The 24,788-nt window shown below is 31.5% G+C and overlaps 1 protein-coding gene and 1 long non-coding RNA gene across 2 annotated transcripts; both read left to right on the forward strand.

Moving 5' to 3' along the window:
* The first annotated feature begins 5,428 nt into the window (after positions 1-5,428).
* On the forward strand, positions 5,429-9,031 carry LOC114323716 (uncharacterized). The gene is made up of 2 exons (XR_014363063.1): positions 5,429-5,662; positions 8,671-9,031. It is a non-coding gene; the product is annotated as an uncharacterized LOC114323716 (long non-coding RNA).
* Positions 9,032-13,511: 4,480 nt separating this feature from the next.
* LOC114323777 (transcription factor DIVARICATA) lies at positions 13,512-16,384 on the forward strand. The gene is made up of 2 exons (XM_028271456.2): positions 13,512-14,993; positions 15,668-16,384. Exons 1-2 carry the CDS (start codon positions 14,569-14,571, stop codon positions 16,146-16,148), a joined length of 906 nt encoding a protein of 301 aa, XP_028127257.1. The 5' UTR covers positions 13,512-14,568; the 3' UTR covers positions 16,149-16,384.
* Positions 16,385-24,788: the final 8,404 nt, after the last annotated feature.

The raw sequence follows: 24,788 nt of genomic DNA on the forward strand, positions 1-24,788 counted from the left end.
TTAAGCCACGTCACCGTATATCCCTCGATCATTCTAATGCTACGCAGACCCATTATTACCAGTATGGGTTGATACGTGTCTGGCTATAGTTGACAATTTATATTACATTCCTAAATTGACCTTACCATGCCACGTGTTGAATTGTGATTGGCTTATACAATTTATACAGCCAACAATTGTCTATACACTATTTGTATATATTTTGATTGCCTTAATCTTACTAAAAGATGAATAATATAATTACGTTAAATTTGTCAAATTAATTATATTCTTTTCAAATCTGAAAATAAATTGATGTAATTGTAAAAAAAAAAAGTAGTCAATGCACGTACCAAGAAAAACATTATGATACGCATCCTTTAAAGGGTGTATATTATATGCATCTTATAACTAAACAAAAAATGTCATAATTTCAATTTACTTAGTCATAACAAAAAAAATATATCATAACTAAACACAATATGAGGCATAATTAAAGAACTCACAAGTCATAACTAAAATAATTTTATCACTAAAAAAAATTAGTCATAATTAAAGAAAAAATAATATAATTAGGAGTACATATGACACATTCTTTTTAAGATATATATATATATATATATATACTAGTGTATGCCTTTGCCCGTGCCGTGCCTGAAGGCATGGTGTAAATAAAAATAAGTGAACAAAAAAGAGAAAACAAAAATAAATAAATAAATAGGAAGGAAGGAAAATAAAATTTAAAAAAAAGGAAAGAAAATAAAAAAATAAAAAGAAAAGTAGGAAGATGAGATCATGGGATCATTCATGGGATTATTCATGGAATCATCGAAGAGTAGGTGAGAAAAGGAAAAAGTAAGAGAGAAGCGAGAAAGTAGGATACATCACAGTCGTTGTTTTATAGTTTGAATAGATCTTAACCGTCCAAATGTCCTAGTAAGATAAATGTGTGTAGGACAAATTCAAAAGTCCTGCTTTATTGTACATTTATATAGATGGGTTTGGCTTTGGTCCAGTCCGCCATCGGACTGGACTGTGCTGTTGGGCCCGTGGGGGTCCACCATGGGTCCCGTTTTGAAAATCTGAACCGTCAATGTGTAGAACTCGTCGAGTACTATATGGCTGTGAAAAATCACGTTGATCGGATATCGATAGCTATGTGATCAAATAAGTTTTTTATCAACCGTTAATTTATTCACCGTCCATTTTTTTGATAAACCGTTAATTTATTCACCGTCCATTTTTTTATACACAACTGATTTGATCACATAGCTATCGATATCCGATCAACGTGATTTTTCACAGACATATAGTACTGGACGAGTTCTACACATTAAACGATTCAAATTTTCAAAATAGAACCCGTGGTAGAACCCCACGGGCCCAACAGCACGGTCCAGTCCAATGGTGGACTGGACCAAAGCCAGGCCCTATATAGATATGTATATGTATAGTAGAAGAAAATTTTTTGATAGCACTAAAAGTGATACTTTAATAGTATCATTAATGATGTGACAGTGAGTCCTGTCCACTGTTTGTTTGTTTGTTTGTTTGTTTATTTATTTATTTTTTTTGTTTTTGACATTCTCAATGTATTAGTGCTTTAAATAAAAATAAAAATTTAGTGGTACGAGTCGTAGTAGAATTTCCCAGGTACCAATACCAAAATGTGACCAATCATAGAGGAGCAAACTCAGGGGATCACTGCACCAAACTATGGCTACAATAATGTGGCGGAAGCAGCCCAATGATGGGTGTGTTTTGTAATCGTGTGGTCCCGCTCAACACCCCCAATGATAGGTGTGTTTTGTAATGGTGCGTGGGTTCACAATAATGTGATGTTTGTGTTTTTTTTTGTTTTTTTTTTACTTTTTTTTTCAATGTCAAGTCATTACAATTTTATTTAAAGTTTTAAAATTAGACAATTGTATCATTTTTGATAATATTTACCCCATTTTTATGTGATCATAGCTCTGACTGTCATATTGGAATCCACCTATTACAGCCTCTCTTTTTTTTTTTTTTAATTTTATCAATTGAAATTTAAATAAATTACAAATATATTTTTTAGATTTGTTTAAAATATGAATTATTTTTTATAATTTAGAAAATTACACATATCTCCTTTCAGAATTTTTTATTTAACAGAATTAATTAAAAAAATAAAATTGTTAACTACTTTTCTATATAATAATAAAAATACCTAAATTATTAATTTAAATAAATTCCTAACATAAAAATTGTTAATTTACTTAATGATTTATTAATAAAAGAGGACATTTGTTATGAAATTAGAAACTTCAAGGGGGTGAGATGTAACTTCCAGAATCACAGGAGATATTCGTATTTTAATTAAATCTCAAAATATGTAATTATCCTTGAAATTTCCATTAAAGTAAGGAAAGTGAAATAGTATTTACAAAGGAATCCATTCCAACAAAATAAAGATTGCACCAAACAAAGTAATAATCCACAAAAGAAAGCACTAAGGAGAAATTATGAATATATCAAAACGCAAAACCCATACTATGAAGCAAACGTCAATCATAAGAGTGCAAAACCCATACTGTGAAGCAAATGTCAATCATAAGAGTTTGACAATAAGATAAGTCTGAGATAAATATATAGGCTATATCCACAGAGAGGGTACGCAACATTCACACCATTGATGGAGACCAAGCCACACATCCAAACACCAAAAGACCAAAAAATCAAAAAAAAAGAAGGGAAAAGCAAGAAAAAACTCTCAGTCGCAAAGTTAGGCAGTGGAAAGGCGGTGATGAAATCAGCGGCCGAGGATAGATCTGGTGGAGATATAGAAGTAGAGAAGGGGTGCAAGCGAATTTGGTAAGGGTAGGGCCGTATAGGCGAGAAAGGTGGCAGGCTTGATAGGAATGTAGTGATGACAATACCAGAGTGAAGCGGAGAAAAAAGGTGAAGGAAGATTCAGTGAAGGAACACCTTACACTGAGGGAGAAGGTTTGAAAGACAAAATTTTCGAACTTAATTAGGTAGAAAAGTAAAGAAAAATAAAAAAGTAAAAGGCAGTAGAAGGAGAAGAGAGAAGGTCGGAACCCTTTCCCTGAAAAATGTTTTAGAGCTCTAAATTGTGAGCTCCAGGAAAGCTTTAAATTGTGAGTTTTACTGTGTAATTTGATGTTTTAACTTTTACTTTGTTTTGTTTTTTTTTCTTTTAAAGTTGTCCCATTAGTGGAGCTCTTATTAGAGCTCTACTATTAGAGGTCCTGATCACCACTGCCCCTCACCTATTCTAGGCGGCACACCAAATGACCTAAAAGATGAAAGAGTGGAGAGAAAGGCACTAAGCTTGGAGAGAGAAAGAGAGAAAGAAAGAGAGAGAGAGAGAGAATTTTACCAATTAGACATGCTCATTTGCATAATTCTATAAAATACTATGATATAAAATTTAAGGTAAATTATACTTTACTCAGCTTTATGTTTGATTATTTTTTTACTTTGATTCTTTTTTTTTTTTCACTTTAACTTTTTATATTTTAAGTTTTTTTCAATTTATTCTAAAAATTAGCTAACATAAAAAAATTAGATAGAAAATGACGCATTAACAGTCACGTGACATAAAAATATTTTATTAAATATAACTCACACATTTGACACAAACCAAAATCCCAAAATAATAATTTTTTTATATATTATGTGGAAGTTAATGTGACATTTTCTATTTAATTTTGAATAGAAATTATCTTTAAGATAAAATGAGAAAAATTTTAAATACCGACGGCCAAAATATATTCAAGAGTCAAAATAAAAAAAAAATTAATCATACATAAAGGAGCAAAGTTTAATTTATGTTAAAATTTATACTTGTATTAGGGTAGAATGTCAATTTTTTAAACTTTTTCAAAATTTCTCTCGATAATTGATCTGTTTTAATTCTGTTAGATACATTTGTTTAAAATAATTATCATAGTTATTCAGATATTATTATTATTTTTAAATAACTATTAATTTTAAAGTTTACACGTACATATTTGTGTATGTCCACCTCTATTACATTTATATAAATTACAAATAAATCTCCTGAGATTCACTTAAAATAAAGATTGGTTCACATAATTTTGAAAATTACATTTTGCATTTCAAATTTTTAATTGCATAATAAATGAATCTATTTATTAATAAATCATTAAGTTAATTAATAATTTTTAATAATGTTAAAAATATATTTCAATTAATAATTTTATTATTTTATAAGAGAGTAGTTAGAACTTGTATTTTTGTTTTTCGGAATTTTGTTAAATGAAAAATTCCGATAAGAATATATTTTCAAAATCACAAAGGATAATTCATATTTTAAGCAAATCTGAAAGAATTACAGAAAGGACTATATGTTATTAAATTAAAAATTTTAAAGAGCGAGAAGTAATTTTCATAATTATAAAATGTAATTCATATTTTAAGCAACTCAAAAGATATATTTATAATTTATCTATAAAAAAAGCTACAATAGAGCTCGTTTGGAAGGATTTTTTTATCCTGACTTTTTGATTATTTAATTATTTTAATCTGACTAAAATAGTTATGTCTGAAATAATTTTTAAATTTTTTTATAATGAAATTAATAATTGTAAAAAAATAAAATAATAATAATTTGAATATAATATTTTATTTTATTAACTATTTTATTTTAATAAATAAAATAGCCAATAAACTCGTATCTCAAACGGAGCGTTTAAACCAAACGAGGGGTATGGTCGACAACACCATAACCTCATTTAAAATTGGCAAAATAATCATTATGATAGCCAAAAAGGCGAAGATAAATACTACTAAGAATTGAAACACATCATTTTCATTGATTCATATGCATGACAAGTGGGGTTAGACAGACCTTCCATCAGTGATCATGAGGTGCCAGTCCAAACTTACTGCAAAATTCCAAGGGAAAGATTACACAAATTCACATGCCTTAATTTTATATTTATTTATTAAAATTGTGAGATTTAAGATTTTTTTATTATAATTTTGAAGCACATGCTGTAATGGTTCGGGTCAAGACCTGACTTGTTTTTCTTTTTTTATAATTTCACTCAGTAAATTATTAATAGATCCTAATAATTAGATTTAATTCTCATCAAGTTCTATTGAAAATAAGTCTTAGTAAAATTGTCGCTCAAAATATTTTTTTTATGATAATTTTTATATATGTCACTAAAAATTGACAATTAATGACTTTTTTATCATGATTTTTATCAATTGTCACTAAAACTTATAATTAATGACTTTTTTATGACAAATTTTTTCTATAAGACCTATTAGACAATAAATCCACTAATTAGGACTTACATGTAAGTACTCCTAGATTATATTCCTTTCGTTTTAGGTTGAATTGTACACTGGTGGGCCTTACTTTTGTCCCTAGAACACTTGGCTCAGCACACCCTTTTGGTGTGGTCACACCAACAACCATCATTATCGCACTCGTGATAGGTTGCGACCAAGCCACGATCAAAAACACCATCTACTACTTTCCTCTGTGAAAAATGAGTGCCCCTGAATAGCTTGATCATGTCCACAACCAGTTGATCGAGCTCGCGGTTGTGTCACTCGTGCCCGCAAAGTGGAGTTTGCCCATGCGATTAAGGGCAATGTTTTCGTCGCTGCCGAAATTTGAGTGTTCTTTCATTTTCTTCTAGTCTTTGAGGTAGGAATTTTCTTAACGATGCGCATGTTATTTTACGTTGTTATATGATATTCTTGATAGCTAGAGATTTTGAGGAAACTAGGATTTTAATTATGTATGTAATAATGCATAAATTGGGAGAAACTCTTGAGTTTTGTTTAATAGTCAAATTAACATTCTAATGATTTTGTGACTTGAAATTTGAATAAAATTGTGAATTTAGAGGAAACTCCCAAATTTTTCATAAAAACCTAGTGTAGAGATTTTTATGGAATTGAAGTGAGGATATTCATATTACTCTTGAGTGATGATTGTGGAGTACATTTGAAATGTTGAGATTTTTGGAAAATCATATTGATTTCGGAAAGTTCGTGAATATGTTGATAATGAACTATTGTTGTCTATTTTAATTATCAAATTAGAGATAACTAATTTGGTTATTGATGAAGAATAGCATTGCCATGTTGTAAAAATTACATGTGAACTAGGTAAATTGAAATGTTTAAAAATCATGCATTGAATTGAACACATCATCATGAATTCAGGGATCTTCCATTATTTCGTATTTTGAGAACCTCATTGAAAATATTTGTGTTTGAGAATATTTGCAATATTTTTAAGAAAAAGAGTAAATACCGTGGTAAATCCAGTTAAGGAGCGTAGATGAGGTTAATTTGGCTTTAGGTTCATGGTGAAATTCTAAAAACACGAGCGGAGTAGGTTCCTTCTAGTTAAGAGCCGGTAAAATGAATTGGTAGTGCTTTATAAAACTACTTGTAAACACCAGCCTAGATATTTCCAAAATCGTATTTACTACCCTATTTTCTATTGAAAAGTAAAGCGTTTGAACTATGATTTTGGAACTCGTGCATGACATTGAATCTCAAAATGTAAAAACTTACATTTTGGCATGACATTTCATATGCATTCATCATATGATATCGTTAATCATCATTTATATTATTAAAATTATCTCTGTTGGATTTTATGTTTATCCCGGTATGGAAATAACTTTTCAAGTGTTGACGGCATACCTCCACCAAGGTGATGAATTGGAAGGATCATGGAGCTTGAAACTCATTTTGTTTAATGTTTTTTGTATAGTTAAGGGCTTTGATGTATTGAGTTTATAACCAACCCACTTTTGTTATAACTCAATAAAGTCTTGAAAACTTGTAACCATTAAGACATGAACTTGTATTAGTTTAGATGTTGATTCTCATCGATCAAATGCTATATATTCATGTTTTAGGATCAACAATTGTATTAATGCATGTGAATGTATTTTGTAATACGCAAAAAGATATTTATGTATGGAATACAGGATTTAACATATATTAACTACATAATGATTTGAGATTAATTATAGCCTTCCACATGATTAATGAGAGATTGTATGATGATTATTGGATATAACTGTGGGTTTAGGTGTCTATATTTTGGGGGTGTTACATAGGAAAATGCTATAAATTCCAAATACATTATCAAATTTTCTAACAAACCTCTCGCATAGGTGTAGGACTCACATGTCCTACACCCATGTGAAACTACACTCATGTGAGAGGTTTGGTAGAGAATTTGATAATTTATTTGGAATCTCTAGCATAACTCTATTACATGAGTTGACAAATTTCAAGTAATAAATGATGTGGAATAATATTTCAAAACTACCAAATAATTACTTATTCCAAAGGATAATAGTAATGTTGTTTAAAGTAGATAGTTATGACTTCTATCTTTGGTTTTAAATTTTTAAGGGTAAATTACATTTACCTCCCCTGAGGTTTCTGACAAATACAGAGACCTCCCCTGTGGTTTCAATAATTACAGAAACCTCCCCTACTTTAACTGACAATATCAAGATTCCCCCAATCCGTCAATTTTGCACAAACGACGTTACTTACCTATACAGAATGACCATATTACCCTTTAAATTAAGTGTGAAAAGACGAAAATACCCTACACAATATCCCTTTTTACTTTTTGAAACTAGAGTCACCACCCATTAACTTCTGTTTCTTTCTTCTCTCACTATCTTCTCTCTTTCCTTCTCTCCCAACCTAACCCAACAGTGCCTATTTTCTTGGTATCTGACTCTGATTCCAACAAGGAGACCATTGACGACGAGATCTTCCTTCTCTATCTTCCTAAAAATGAAATCAAACCCACTCTCTCTCTCTCTCTCTCTCTCTCTCTCTCTCTCTTTCCCTCCTAACCCAACCCAACCCAACCCAACACAACCCAATAGTGCCTCTTTTCTTGGTTTCCTACTCCGACTCCGACAAGGAGACCATCGACAACAAGATCAAACCTCTTTTCTTCTCTCGCGACGACGACCAACGACCCTCACCACACCCAACCTAACCCACCATTTCCAAACAAATTCTACAACCGGAATACCATCGACATTTCTTTTTCTTTTTCTGCAATCGAACAACCACTGTAGAGTATGGTTCTAAATCGCACATATCCAAATCAAACCCATAAGGTGATGGTGGGTCTTGTATCAGTACCAGAGAGTTTAGTAAAAGTTCAAGGGTATGGATTCTACAGAAACATTGTGATGATGAATATAGTGTTCCACAAGATCTGTTGTTTGTACCAATAAAGATTAAATTTCCTCATAGATAGGCTATTGTTTAGATATTGATAGTGATCTGTTTTGTAGACTTTCTTAATTGTCACATAGATCTTGTTTAGTTGTTTAGTGTCTGATATGAACTTCAAAATATTTTGGTTCATCTTTGGTGTTTGTGAATTGGGTTTTGCTATATCTTTTCTAGTTCTCTGAACTTTGAAATTCTGATTGCTTGTTTGGATGTGTAATTAAATATATTGCAAAACTTTTCATGGGATCTGAAGCCTATATAATAGGTTATAAATTTATTGAGCTTTATAATTTTTTGTTTTGTTTTTTTGTTTTTGATTTTATTAATTTGCTTTGCAAGTTCTGATTCATATTTCTGAGTGCATGAATCACTTTGGTTGGATGAAATCATTTATTTGCATCACTTTTCCATGCTTTTGAGGTTGTGGGAGGATTTCTCACCGTTGACTGCGACATGGTGCCCGCCGCCGTTGTCCTTCGCTGCCCCAACGCCTCCTCTTCCTAGACCTCCGTCTACAGCTTCTCGTCTAGGATTGGAACCAAACTTTTCTCAGACGGTGTGGCCGTCGGAGTAGCTTTTGATTTAACTTTCTCGGTTTCTTCTTCTCCTATTATTGTATGTGTATATATACGTATATATTTGTGCTAAAATGTGTAATATTTAGAAAAAAAACTCTGAGGCAAAAAGAGAGGAGAGAGAGAGAGCCAAATCAAATTTGAGATGGCACTATTAGGTTCTTTTTTATTTAACATCTAGATTTCATATATTTGGAAATTGGTTTTACCTATTGTTCATGCATTTAAACCAAAACAATGGAGGGCATTATAGGCATTTCAGTATTTATTTTTGATGACATCACCAACTTCCGTTAGTTGTATGAACGACAGTTAAAAAATGGGGGAATCTTGATATTGTCAATTAAAGTAGGGGAGGTTTCTATAATTATTGAAACCACAGGGGAGACCCCTGTATTTGTCAGAAACATCAGGGGAGGTAAATGTAATTTACCCAATTTTTAAATACAATTTTTTTGAGTTTTTAAATTTTAAATTTTTGTTATTTTTAATGATTTTTTTTCTTCATATTTAGTAATTTTAGATGCACTTAAAGGTAAAATATTTATAATGTTTAAAAAAAATTAATAAATACAAAAAAATATTAAAATATATTGATTTTTTTTTTGTATTTAGTAAAAAAAATTAAAAAAACATCCCAAATATTTTATTTTTTAAGTGTATTTAAGTTAAGTGCAACTGAAAAGTAAAAATAAATAATTAATTAAAATATTTAAAAAATTCACTAAAAATATAAACAATTCAAAATTTAAAAATTATATTTAAACAAATATATATATACACTAACAATTGACACACGCAATATGTGCAATTCAAATAATTAAAAATAAAATAAAATATTTACTATATACTATGGCCTCGTTTGTGATACACATGTTTTAGAGTAAAAATCAAAAAATTATTAAAAAAATCAAAAAATCTATAACCGATACTAAAAAATCAAATATTCCTTTTTATTTTTACTTTTTGTATATCTTTTCATAAAAAATTAAAAAATTATTTTAAATATATATATTTTTAATTTTATATTTTAATTAAAAAATTATTAAAATAATATATTCCTAAACAAGGGTTATGCATCACTTTAGTAGTAAAAGTTTTTTTCACTCATAGAAGTGGGTTGGCTTTTTGGCTTTTTGGTTTTTTTGGCTATTTTAGCCTGGGCTAAAAAGCTTGGTTTGGGAAGGACTTTTTGGCTTTTTAGCTTTTTGGCTTTTTTGACTTTTTTTTTTAGAGAAGAATGTAATGATTATAGGTTGGATGTGATGTTTTGTTTGTTATGGCTAAAATAGCCTATTTTGTTTTTTGTGGCTAAAATAGTCAAAAAAGCCTGAAAAAACCCTTGCCAAACACAGGCATAAAGTCTTACACAAGTGGATACTTGACGATACCAAAAGCTAGGTGCTTGGGGTTGCCATTGCGCTGTGTGTAACAACAACTGTTGTATATTTTATTGGATTTATTTCGGGCTTAATTTGATAATCTGAATTGTTCATATTTTAAAAGATATTAAGTGTCATTTTAGAAACATAGTAAGAAGTCACGTTTTTGAACAAAATGTCCAAAAATGTGGCTACCAAAAACGCAACAAAATCCATTTAGAAAGTACCAAAAACGCAGTCCTAAAATTACAATTTAGGGCCTATGAAAAAAATAAATAAATAAATAAATCTCTTATGTTGGGTAAGAGTATTTTGGTCATTTTAATTTAATTTGACACCATAAATAAATATTAAACTAAAAAACAAAAAGTCACCTTTTTACTAACTTCCCAAATCACTTCTAAAAAAGCCAAAAAGCTTGGTAAAAAACCAAAAACTAACTTTTACCAACTTCCCAAAACAAACTTTTAAATTGATCGAATATCTGTAGTTCTTTTATCAAATCATATTTGTACATGAAAAATAAATGTTATGTATAATTTGAAATATAAAATTAAATACAAATGTGATTTAATGAAAAGGTTATCAATATTTGATCAGCGTGATTTTTTATAAATATGTTTTACTCAATATCTTCTAAAATTTAAATGATTCAAATTATCGAATTGGATCCTAAAATGGGCCCAATAAGATGCGCAACAGTTACTCTTGCACTCCATTTTTATATAGAGAAAATTGTTGAAAAGTTTAAGTCAAGAAGGGTAGGCATTAGGTCCAGTGGATATTTTTTATTGGTAAGAGGTCTACTCTTTGTGAAATAGATTTGTGAGAAGTCCTTTCGTTGGTTTTAGAGGACATTTTATTTCTAATTTTACCCATTAATTTATCTGATAACTTTTTTATTTGTTGACTTTTTATTGACTATCTGTTCAATTTTTTTAACTATTTGTTTAATTTTTTCCCTTATCTGTTTAAAATTTTGTTAATTGTTGAAATTTAGCATCTGATCTGTTGAATTTTTCCATCTCTCTTTTCTTTCTCTTCCTATCTATTGAAATTCTCATTTTAACTTATCTATTTGTTAAAATATATATATCTTGAAAAATACACTCATTGAAAAAATTAAAATTTCAAGGTATTAACATAACTATATATAATAAAGACAAATAAAATAGTATATTTGAAACAAAGTGGATTGGAAATAACAGCTCAATTTATTTATTCATACAGCTAATAAATTACTAATAAAAAATTACCCAGATGTGATGTGAATTTAGGGGTTGTTTGGGGTGTCCTAAATAAGTGCACTTTTTGTCTTTTTGGATTAAAAAGTTAAGGGAAAAAAATATAGATGTTTAGGTTAATTTTTTGTCTTTTTACAAAAAAATGTGTAATAAAAAATTGTATAAATAAAGTGTGTAGGAGAAGAAAGTTGAGTAGGTCGCACAGCTGCCCTGCTGGGCGAGTGTGTCTTGCACAGCAAATTATTGTCTCTTTCAGGAGAAAGTGTTTGAACAGTGATGGTCGGTTCGTGAGGGCCACCACGAGTCCCATTTTAATAATCTGAACCATTCAATATGTACAACTCGTCGAGTATTATATGTCTGTAAAAAATCACATTGATCGGATATCGATAGCTATATGATCGGATTAGTTTTTTTTAACAGTTAACTATCACACCATCCGTTTTGTTTATACAAAACTGATTTTATCATATAGTTAACGATATCCGATCAACGTGATTTTTTACAGGCATATAGTACTCGATGAGTTCTACATATTAACGGTTCAAATTATCAAAACAGAACCCTTAGTGGGCCCCCAAAAGCCCAACATTACCATCAAACTTTGTGGCTTTACATATGTAATTATTTTTTGTCCAAAAATTGTATGACCTGCCTTCCTGCTGGGGCAGTACGGCTGGCAGTGTAATTCAAACTTTTGTATTACAAAAATATATAAAATATTTTTTTAATATTTTTTATTTGTGAATAGTAATGACTTTTATTTTTTGTGCAACTTTTTGACTTTTTGAATTTTTTGAGACTTGACAAACCTGGCCTAAATTTTGACGATAGTCAATGTTATTATGGGTTGTTTTGAGAAATTAGTTAAAAGTTAGTTTTTTTGATTTTTTTTTTTAAAAATGCATAAGAAAGTAGAGTGATAATGTAACTCAAAATAAGTTAAAAATTGTCTTTTGACTTTTAACCAAGTTCCCAAATTGAGCCTATATCAAACGTGTTCTTTTAAATCTCAAAAAGAGCGAGGGTAATTTATTCAATAAAAAAATAACACCATGTTATGATTAAAAAATAAAGAGAAAATTGTAAATTAATGGTAACTTTACAATATATTTATAAATTCATGAAAAAAATTTATAACTATAATTATTAAAATTAATAAAATTTATCACTAATTTAAAATTATTTTTGAAAACATACAAAGATTTGTAAATAAACAAATTAAATTAATATTAAAATAATTATAACGAATTTAAAATACAAACACCCCTACCACATACGATACGACCCCCACGGCCCCACCTCTTCTTTTTTTTTTTTCTTTTTCTTTTTTGCCCTTAACCGTTGGGGAATCTGTAATTTACTGATAGAGAGGGTGAGATTAATTTTTTATGCTAAAAATGTCAAAAGTTCTATTAAAATTTATATTAAATATTTTTTAAAAATTATTGAAATTTATATTAAGAATTTTTTTATCATGATTTTAAAAAATTAAAAGGTAAAAAAGTTATTATCCTATTTAAGTCATATCATTTTATTTAAATCAAATAACTTCAAATTCAATCCATATCCAACTCATATGTTATAAAAAATTAAAAAGTATACTTATTTAGATAATTCTAAACAATCCTTAAATATTTTATATAAGTATAAAATTTATTAGTCTAAATTTTACATTCATATAACATATTTGATAAAAATTTTAGGGCCATGCTACAGAACGCCAGTAGGGTGGAGCAAGGATCTTCTAGAGTGATTTTTCCCTAAAGTTTCCTAGAGTGCTACATTGTGTGGTTGAGATTTACTGGCAAGTCATATCAATTTTTCTGATGTGACTTGCCAGTAAATCTCAACCATACAATGTAACACTCTAGGAAACTTTAGAAAAATTTCACTCTAAAGGATCCTTGATGCAGTAGGGTGACCCCACTGACAATCTGCAGTGAGGTGTCACCCCTATTGACTTGAAAAAAAAAAAAAAAAGTTTTTGGCCCAATGAAAAACGACCCAGCGACGGTGTTAGGCATTTTTCAAAATTTTAATAAAACTTAAAAATCTCTAACATTTTTTCCCCCTAAATTAATGGCAGTAATAATACGAAGCGACATTACTTTGCAGTATCCATCCTCCACAAACACCCCATACTATCCAATCACATCCCACCACCTTCAACTTCTCTCTTCTCTCTTCTCTCTCTGCCTTTTTATGATTTTCTCTGTTTCTGCTCGGTAGATCTCTCTCTCTATCACTTTTCTGTGTGTGCCCCTCTCTCAAAGTTTTTAAAAATTTTAGATTCATTCCTTGAAGCTTTGCTAATTTGCTTTTCCATTATCACCACATCTTTTTAAGCTTTCTTCTCTTTTCTTTTCTTGCTCAGAGAGAGAAAGAAAAATAGAAAAAGAAATCACCAGACTTCCCCACCTTTTTTTTTCACAATCCCCAATTCCTCAGAATCCAGAATCCCACCTCCCCCCGTTTCTCACTTGGTGGTTTCCATTTCTAGCTTTTGGGTTGTTTCTCTACATGTACTATTTACTCTCTCTCATGTTTTCTCAGCTTCTCTCTTTCCTAATTGGGAAATCAAGAGGTTGAAGCTGAAGAAAACAAACAGTGTTACTGTGTTAAAGTTCTCACTTTATACCCTTGCTGTACTTCAATTATAGAAACCTCTATTTCACTTTTCTGGGATTTTCTTTTTTATTTTCCTGGAAAGTTTACTGGGTTCAGATCTTTGTGAGGAGTAGTTCTAGGGTTTTTATCTTGGAGGTGAGCAACAGTTTTTAATTTTACACTTTTTCGTTAAATTAATTACTGTTTTTGGATATTTTCTCTGATTTTGGAAAAGTGAGTCTTTTCTAGATTCCTCAGGAAGAGGGGGGGTTGGCTATTGCAAAAAAAAAAAAAAAAAAGAAAAAAAAAAAAAGAAAAGAGTATTCTGATTCCTTTCTAATGCTTCTTGATTTAAGACAGACATTGCCATTGTAAAATCCCCACCTCTCTCTCCATTCCCCATTTGGGTCCTCTGTTTTTCCTCTGTTTCCAAATTTTCTTTTCCTAGATGAATTCTCATTAAATTGTAGAGAGTCTTGTGTATTCTTGAGCTCAAACTCAGATGAGATGAAGTGGGGGATGGAGATTCTGTCGCCAGCATCCAATCTTTCGAACTCGAATTGGTTGTTTGAAGAGAGCAGGAGCACAAATTGGACCCCGGCAGAGAACAAGTTGTTTGAGAATGCTCTGGCGGTGTACGATAAGGAGACGCCGGATCGGTGGCAGAGAGTGGCTGCCATGATACCGGGGAAGACGGTGAGGGATGTGATGAAGCAATACAAGGAATTGGAGGATGATGTTAGTAGTATAGAAGCAGGGTTGGTTCCAAATCCTTGGGACAATTCATCCCCTTTTACATTGGAATGGGGAAATAGTGATGGAATTTGTGGGTTCAAGCAGTCATATAGTCCCGTCGGAAAGCGATCCTCGGCGGGTCGGGTTTCGGAACAGGAGAGGAAGAAAGGGGTTCCGTGGACAGAAGAAGAGCATAAGTAAGTTATTTTCAATTTGATTCATTTATTGTTTCTGATGTACTAGTTTGTTTGTGAAACTCAATGTGAGTTGCCTTGTGATTATGGCATATTGTTTTATTCCCATCCTTCTAGTCCTCTAGACTGACTTTTGGGTTTTTCAACTAGCTAATTTGACTTTTCAAATATGTGATATGTGTATGAAGTATTATCATTCTTCTTTGAACAAGTACAATTTGGGGATTGATCTCTGGTCAATTGTCAAATGGGTATAATTTGGCATAAAGAATTGGTTGTGATGACTTCATCATATAAACATGTTTTAAATAGTGGTATCAAGCGATGCATATCAAGAATTGGGTGTTGTGGTCGTGAATTTTTTTTATATCATTCGCAAAAACAGCTTTAGCGGCCAAACTAGCCATGTCATTTGTGATATCTGAATCAGCCGTATTGGCTATAAATTGATGTGTTGGGAGCTGGCCGATACACATGTGATTTTCTTTCTAATTGGTGTACTAGGGTGTTTTAATGTTGGAAAGACAAAAACCCGAGACATATCAACTAATACAGTACCGATATTTAAGCTATAACATGATATTTTCTTTACTATAGTAAGGAATTTTCTGGTTTTCCAAGCTTAGTTTCAACATTTTACTCAATTTTTGGCATGGGTTTTGGACAATTCATTGTAGGTTGTTTCTGATGGGACTTAAAAAATACGGAAAAGGAGACTGGAGGAACATTTCGCGCAATTTTGTGATCACTAGAACACCAACTCAGGTGGCTAGCCATGCCCAAAAGTACTTCATCAGGCAACTTTCCGGTGGGAAAGACAAGAGAAGAGCTAGCATTCATGACATAACAACAGTAAACCTCAATGAAGATCAAACTCATTCACCGGATAATAAAAAACCTCCTTCGCCGGACCAATCCTCCACGCTTACCCAACAGCAGAATTCTGCTTCCATGCCCAAAACAACCTTTCAATGGAATCATCCAATGGATTTCAACCAAACACATGGAAACATGTTCATGAATCCCTATGGGATTAACTCATACGGGATTAAAATGGAGTGTCCGGATCTGCCAGTAAGTGTTAACCATGAATCTTATGTTGGACCCCAAAACATGGTTTTTCAGATGCAATCTGCTCATCACTATCCTAATGGATGAGACAACTGTTGTTGTATTGAATGTTCTCAATGGTTCAAAATGTATCATCTTCTTTCAGTTCCAGTATAGATTGCCTGTGTATTGTGTTTTTTCAATTGGTGTTTTGTGAATATGTTATTTGGGCACTTGAGTTAGTCCTTGGTATTGGAACATGAGAGAGAACAGGATTATATATATCTTGCTTGGATTGGAACTTCAAATTCTGAAATGTGATAATGAAACAAGACATTCTCAAACTTGGGCTTTTCTTGTATGCTCTTTCCCCCAAAAAAGTGTCTACCTTTAGTTCTCGCTCACTTGTCATGACACACAATTTGATGTTTTTTTTTTATATAAATAAAAATTAGATTTTCTGTGTCTTTTCAATATTCAAATCATGACATTCCCAGAATTTGAGATTTTCTTGCGAGTTACAATCCTCTCTTGAAAACTATCCTTAGATCTATCATGACTTATGACACGCTATTTGATTTTTTTTCTTTAAATTTTAAATTCAAATAGTGTGGACGAATTAAGAGAAAATACGTTTTAGAGGACGAAGAGAGAGATAAGACATTTCTTGGGGGTCAAATTATCTTGTGTCTTTCTAGTGATCTTCATAATTTGTCCAAAATCACCATCTTTATTCTCAAAAATGCTCATGCCTAGTGGAGGTTATACTCTCTAAACAGTTGTTGCTTGTAGTGTTTTTCAGTCAAAAATCTATTATGCCCAACTGATAGAATACTTAAAATTATGTCTACTAATCCAGAGGGAATTTTGGACTGAGCTATTATTTTTCACACTTTTTACACAAAATGGAACTCTTCGCTAGTTTGTGCACTTTATGTAATATGTGCGTTTATTACACTAATATTGAACCAATCGTTTGGAACTAATAAGTGACCGTGCCATTGGGCACGCATTTCCAAATCGACTTGAGTCACAGGGAAGTTGGGCACTCTAGGATTTCTGTAGTAGGTAAATGCTATCTAGTGTTCGTAAGATATTTGTTGACATCGAAAATGTGATAGAAAGTTGTGGGAGCGGAAGAAAAATCTACGATATGCTGATGGAGCGCACGGTCTGCAGCATGAACATCGGCATACCATCTTTGCTGATGAGTAACCTAAGGGTGTCGAGTAGAAGCGGCATACCATCTTTGCCAATGAGTAAGCTAAGGATGTTGAGTAGAAGCGACCATATTCAGACATCGACGGCATGTGATGGAATGAGAGGGTGCCGTTATGCTGTGTTTGATTGGGAGATTTGGGGAGGGATTTAAAAAGAGAAATGGAAAAGATAGGTGAAATGTGAATAAAATATGCTTATATTTCATATAATTTCACACACATTTTCCCTTTCCCTCCCCAAATCCCTCCCCAAATCCCTCAACCAAACACAGCGAACCTTCTAGAAATAGAAAAGAAGGTATGAAAGGACAAAAAGCATATAGGAATAGGTCCCATCAAAAGGAAAATCACAGAGAATCTCAGCCACTGTATATTCATTATTAAAGAAGGACGAGTAGAATTCTATGAATAGGAAAAAAGCACTCATAACTAAGATATGCAATATCTAATCACTCAAATAGATGTCAAAAACTCCCTCAGAGATGGCTAACTTGATCATCGGAGAACTTACTAGGCGGAATCCCTGCCAGTTTCCGGTGTCTCTTGTGTTGTGCAAGCAAAGCAAAGGAAATCTCCATAACCTTCAAGGGGGAAATAGAAGCATATTTTTCCATCCCACCACAAAAGTATCTTGAAAAAGTGAAAAAAAGATTAAAAAAGTGTTTCTAAATTTCCTATATACATTTGTGATATATATGAAAGAGAGATATATGTAATGAATAAATTAATACAATAAAAATTTATCTCAGGTGTGCATTTCATATGGTTTTGCAACCCATATGTACTTCTATTATGTATTTTTTTAATTTTTTCACAAACTCACATAAATTATTTTTAAAAAATGCATAAATTAATACAATTTCGCGTAAGTAAACTCATAAAAATTTTAATCACAAAAACAAGTAAATTTTCACAAATTCACATAAATAATCTCACAAAAATGCATAAGTTAATACAAATTCTTTGTAAGTGAACTTATAAAAGTTTTAAAAATTACAAAATCACGTAAGTTTTTATGAACTCACATAAGTCATCTAGTAAAAACGCATAACTAACATAAATTTGCCCAAGTAATCTCATAAAAATTTTGAAAAACACAAAATCACATAAATTTTCGCAAACTCACGCAAATAGTCTCAAAAAAATACGTAAATTAATACAAATTTTTCGTAAATAAACTCATAAAAAAGATTGCATACGATATGCAACCTTAAGGAGTTGCATACCCAAACACTACCCATCCTTCTATTTCAAAAAATTTAGTACCATTAAATTGAATATTTTGAAATATAGAGACAGAATTGTAAGATCAGAGAATTATTGGCCCTCCCTTGTATTACTGTTCACAAAAATAGGTCGGTTGACCATGTTTGACCTGCAACCTTGAGTCGAAGCTGATTCAACCTTCCACTAATTCAAGAATCATATGCTCTCTCACTCTCTCTCTCTGTCTTCTTTTTGTTTTTGTTTTTGTTTTTGTTTTTGTTTTGTTAGATTATCTATCTTCTTTCGAAGATATTTCCCAAGGGATCCCTTTTAGAAAGAAGAAGATCCTGCATGTAGGAGCATTAGTTGACGATTATACTAGTCTAAAGTGATATATATGTAGCACAAAGTAAGATTCATGCTGGATCACATTTAATATATGTCCTTTTATAAAATAAGAAGATAAAATCATAAAATCTTGTTGCCCTAACCTCGTAACTCATCTGAGATTTTTGGTGGTTTGATTGTTGCAATCTTTAAGTATTGTGTTCAGTAAGTCAATGAAAGCATCATTTTTTTTTCTTTTGTTACAAGAAAATCTTCCCTACCCTCACGCAGGTTCAAGGCAATGCCCCTTATAGAGATTACTAGGGTGTCTTGTTAGCCGTTCCGAGCGATGAGACTATAACCTAGGAACTTGCCCCGACCTCCAGCTCCCCTTGCAGAGATCACCAGAGTGTTCTGTCATTACAGGAAAATCCTCCCTACCCTCATGAAGATTCAAGGCAATGTCCCTTGCAGAGATTACCAGGGTGTCCTGTTAGCCGTTCCGAATGAGGAGACCTGGGAACTTGCCCCGACCCCTTGCCTTGCAGAGATTACCAGGGTGTCCTGTTAGCCGTTCCGAGTGAGGAGACCTGGGAACTTGCCCCGACCTCCAGCGCCCCTTGCAGAGATCACCAGACTTGCAGAGATCACCAGGGTCTCCTATTAGCCGTTCCGAGCGAGAAGACTATAACCTAAGAACTTGCCTCAACCTCCAACGCCCCTTGCAGAGATCACTAGGGTGTCCTGTTAGCCGTTCCAAACGAGGAGACTATAACCTGAGAACTTGCCCCGACCTCCCAAGACAAGCTCCGCTTAAGTCAGGACTCGCACAGCGGGGGAGTATTGAACTCACACCAAGTACTGATTAGACAACTTGAGATCCAACCTCCTAACCAACTGTGCTTCGCCCAAGAGATTGGCCCGGGAGGGAATTGAACCTGTGACCTAGGAGCTTAAACCCCAAACTTTAACCAAAATGCCACCCACCCCTGGGTTAATAAAAGCATCATTTATTATGCCTATATTTGGGAAGTTAGATTTTGAGGATTTTTTTTGCTAAAATAGTCACAAAAAAACTAAATATACTTTTTAACCTAATAAGATAAAATATTGCATCCAACTTATAATCATTATATTTTTTCTCTCCCAAAAAAATCAAAAAAGTCAAAAAACTAAAAATCCTTCTCAAATCAAACTTTTAACCTTAAGTTAAAATAGTTAAAAAAGTTAAGAAGCCAAAAAGTCAATTCCTTTTCCAAACGAATCCTATTATTATTAATTTGGGTTGACTTTTACTCCTAAGGATATGGAGAAGAGAGTCGCAAAGCAATGAAATGGGTGAACCCTCAATAGGTAGACAAGAAAGTACTAATGATGCTCTTCCACCAAAGCCCGTCTCTGGCAGAGTTTAAACCCCAGTAGTGAAAATGTTGAGTTCGAATCGTCGGCTGCACATTCCTGCGGCCTTTCCTGCCGTACATCCAAAACGACGTCGTTTTGGTGTGTTTTTTTACTTCTCAGCCCCTTTTCGCACCTCTTCTTCTCCATAGCCATCCATTGCTATGTCTTAATGTATCTAAAAAGCAGAACTCATTCATAGCCATCTCGTTTTCAGCCCCTTTTCGCACCTCTTCTTCTCCATCTCCTTCTTCTTCCTTTCTATCTACAGAACTACCAAACCCACCATCTTTTGTTCTCCATCTCCTTCTTCTTGCTCTCTTCTCTCTCTAAAAACTACCAAATCACACCGACTACAAAATAAACCCAGATTCAAACCCAAAAAGAAAATTTGCAAACCCACAAACTTCTCAAAGATAGATTCAATATAGATGCAATCTCAAATCTACAAACCAAACCCACCACCTCTTCTTCTCCATCTCCTTCTTCTTTCTCTTTTCTCTCTCTAAAAACTACCAAATCACACCCACTAGAAAATAAACCAAGATTCAAACCCGAAAAGAAAAATTGCAAACCTACAAGCTTCTCAAATATAGATTCAATATAGATGCAATCTCAAATCTGCAACAAATCACATAAAGACCCACATATCTAATAAAATCTCAAACCAAATGAAATAATTTTCCGTCTAATCTGGTTATTCATGAGTTCGATCGAGTTGCACAGGTATCAATTTGGCTGACCTTTCCTTCTAATAATTTTTCGGTGATGCCTCTTCCTTCATTCTTCTCTCTACACGCTTGCCTCTGTTTCTAATTTTTTCCTTTTAAATATTTTCTTTCTTCCTTCTTTTTTCCTTCTAAGTGCTAGATCATGATTGAATGTGTCGTCCGGGCGATGAAGCATGTTGTAAGCTAGCTTGAAGTTTGATATGAGGATCCATGTATTCAGTGGAAACACTCTCTGTAAAGAACCAAAGATTTTGAAGAAACCAATCAATCAAACGGGCTGAAAAGAAAAAGTAAGAAGAAGAAGAAAAGTAAAAAATAAAAACACCAAAATGACATCATTTTAAATGTGCGACAGAGAAGGCCACATAAAAATACGACCGATGATCCAACCTCGAAAATGTTGGAAGGCATATTGGGCCCGACAAAACATCATTGTTTTGTTATTGAATAGTATCGTACCAAAAGAGCAGCCTACTGCCCTTGCCTTTTTTGATTCAACAAAATAGTTAGGCAAATAAGCTACTCTAACATAGCCTAATACACTTGTCATTGTACAATTTGGAGAGTATTACATGTAAGCATTCTTACTTCATATGCAAAAGTGATTGGTTTTATTTTAAAATCATAATTTCAATCAAAAAAATTTTAAATTTATAATCAAGCATTCAAATCAAAATTCTTTTCTAAATTCATAATTAAACTCTTTTTAAAACTCTTTTTAAAATTTTATTTTTAAAATATTTTTTTTTATTTTGTTCTTTAAAATTTAATTTAATTTTTATTTTTATTTTTGAAGAAAAATATTTTGTTATTTTTTTAAGTATTAACCAAATAATTTGTTATGATTTACATATACGTGGCCGATCCAAAAAAAATTTAAATTTTAAAAAATAAATAAAATATTTAAAATAAAAAATAAGAAAAAATTTAAAATAAAAATTATATATTTAAAATAAAATAAAATAAATATTTTAAATTTATTTTAAAAAAATACAACTCACAAATATAGAAAATACAACGCGTATTAAAAAAAATATTTATAATAAAAAATATTTACTCTAAAAAAATAAACCCAAAACAATTTCAAAACATATAACCAAACAAATTTTCTTTATTCAAAACTCATTTTAAAAACTTATCTTTCAAAATACAACTCAATACTCAAATTATGATTCTAAACTTAAACCAAATGGAGCCTTTGTATTTCAAATTCCTAACACCTAGATCACAATAGAAAATTCATAACACTCGGACCTTGTTTGGAAAGTTTACTATTTTAATTAACTATTTGACTTTTTAATTATTTTAGTCTAGTTAAAATAGTTGTATTTTGAAAAATAGTTAATTTTTTATGGTTAATTTGATGGTTGTGATAAAAAAAAAATATTATTATTATAAATTAAATGTGATATTTTATTTTATTAACTATTTTAATTTATTTTATCTTTATTGATTATTTTAATCAAAAAAATTTAAAAAAACAACTTGCCGAACAGGGCCTCAATAATACAATAAAGCAACCTTACCGATGCATTCAAGTATGCCCTCCAAAATAACATAGTTTCCAATTTTATTTTGTTTTTTGCTAATTTAAATTTGTTCAAATTACTAGTAAAAGTTTCCACCTTTTTTTCAGTTAGTATTAGCATCGTTGGTGCAACTATCATGAAAAAGGGCAGTGAGCGTCCGTGCCATTTTGCACAAGGTATATTCAGTCTCAACCGTTAAGCAAGGAATTTAAGGCAACAGGAGAGGATAGTGATTAATATACATGGTGTCATCACATATACAACAGTAAAGTGACAAACTTAACTAAACTTTTCCTTTTCCAAAAGCAGAAGCCTTTTCTGCAACCAAGTTGCGTAGCCAAAGCACCTTCCCCACTTTATTCTAATTTTCAATCTACATCTCCATTAACTATTCACAACCACGACTCTCTCTCTCTCTCTCTCTCTCTCTCTCTGGTCAACAATATTCTAATTCTTGAACAAAAAAAAAAAAAAATTGCTTTCGGTTAATTATGCCTGATGCCATAATTCATAGCTAGAGAGAGAGGGAAAGGCTGAGTGAGGGGTTGTGTTTGGAAGCATGTCTAAAACTACCTTTGGCTGTTCTCAAAAAAAAAAAAACAGCCACCTTTGGCCCAGAGATATGATGATAATCTCTTGGGGGCTCCTATAAACGCATCTTCAATGCTAAATGTCACCCCCTTTGACCCCCTCTCTCTCTCATTGGTTACCTTTTCTTTCTTTTTTTCTTTTTTTTCCTGCTCCTCCAATCACCCCCTGCCACATGGCAAAGGGGTGAGGGGGTGACCCCCAAAAGGGAGTCCAAGCATTATTCAAATGTCAAATAAGGCGCGCTAAAGCTAAAAATTGGCTTAGACCTTATAGGACCTCCCTTCCAATCATGAGTTAAATCCATTGTCAAAAAATGGCAAAACCAAATATTGTGTCTAATTTAACTCAAAATTTTTACAAAGCTATTTTTTTACCACGATAGATATCTATCAAAAACCAACTGTTTTTCCCTTCCAGAGTTCACTACTTGCAAAAACCGAAACTCACAAAAAGAGATTCTAAAACTGACACTCATAAAATCAAAAAGCCTGACACTCATCTAGATCAATAAGAAAAAAAGGGTCTGTCAAAATTTGGCAGCTTAGATGACAACCCCATTAAGTAGCCAGTTGCTATAATACAGTTACCAATAAGAGAAAAAGGGTCCACCCATAGCAATATCAAAATCTGGCAACTCCATTGGAGCAGCCAGTTGCAGCCCCGTTTCGTATAGTTGTTAAAATAATTTATACATTATATCTTAACAGATTATACATTATGACTTTAATCAGAAGTTGTTAATCTGTTTGGTGTAGCTGTTGGATTATAGATTTAAGTTGCTGAGTAGTGTTTGTTAAATAAGCTGTGAAATAACTTTTTTCAATTAATTTTTATTTTTTGTTTGTCTACATTTCTCATAAATAATAATAATAATAATAATAATAATTTATAATCCATTTGAGTCTTTTTCTATTTTTAAAAAAATAAAAAATAAAAAAATTTAAGAGTATAACCATAAATTAACATGTCCACAGCAGAAGCTGATAATCAGAAACAATGGGTGAGCAGCTTCTCAGAATCAGCTTTTTTGAGTTAAAATAAGTTGTTAGAATCAGAAGCTGTTTGAAATAAGTTTAACCAAACAGTCCAAAATAACTTTTTCAAAACTAAAAGCCATAAGTTGACTCTGAAAAACTGAAACAAACACCCCTAATATAGTTACGGCAGCTCAAATAGCAGCTCTATAGTATCACAAAATATTAATATCTTAACAAATTATGTATTTACACGCACGTTTTAAAATGTGGTATATTTTCTTTTTAAAACGATAAATTTAGTGATTTGAAGCGATCTCCAAAAAATTTTCCAATATATTTCTTTAAATATTAATTTAGGAGGAAAAAAAAACAATATATGAATTAAAATCTAAGGTCAGCTAAGTTTTGACAAAATAAAAAATCAAAAATGGATCATAATTTTTATAGAAACAATTTGCTACATAAAAGAAGAAGAAAAAATTTTAAGAACATTTATACACAAATCCTAATTTATGAACTTACACTCCATTAAGTCCTAACTATAATTTTTAGACTTTCAAGTCTCATTACATTTTTAATAGTCTAAATTACCTTAAAAACAACGATTGTTCATCATTTATGATTATATGTAAAAGAACATGATAATTTGACATTTATTTTAATTTTTAAAATTTTAAAATAATAACTTTCAAATTGAAAAAACTTAAAATAAAAAAAATTATGTCTAAATACACTTAAAAAGTATAATATTTGTGAATAAAAATATTTA

The sequence above is a fragment of the Camellia sinensis genome, chromosome 3, assembly GCF_055761805.1.
Source record: "Camellia sinensis isolate YWXY chromosome 3, ASM5576180v1, whole genome shotgun sequence".
In the NCBI taxonomy this organism is placed as follows: Eukaryota; Viridiplantae; Streptophyta; class Magnoliopsida; order Ericales; family Theaceae; genus Camellia; species Camellia sinensis.

What these genes read in the sequence shown, in the direction of transcription:
- LOC114323777 (XM_028271456.2), top strand. Translation starts at nt 14,569, where the DNA reads ATGAAGTGGGGGATGGAGATTCTGTCGCCAGCATCCAATCTTTCGAAC. An exon ending in TGGACAGAAGAAGAGCATAA is followed by an intron (nt 14,994 to 15,667) that starts GTAAGTTATTTT and finishes AATTCATTGTAG; the next exon opens with GTTGTTTCTGATGGGACTTA.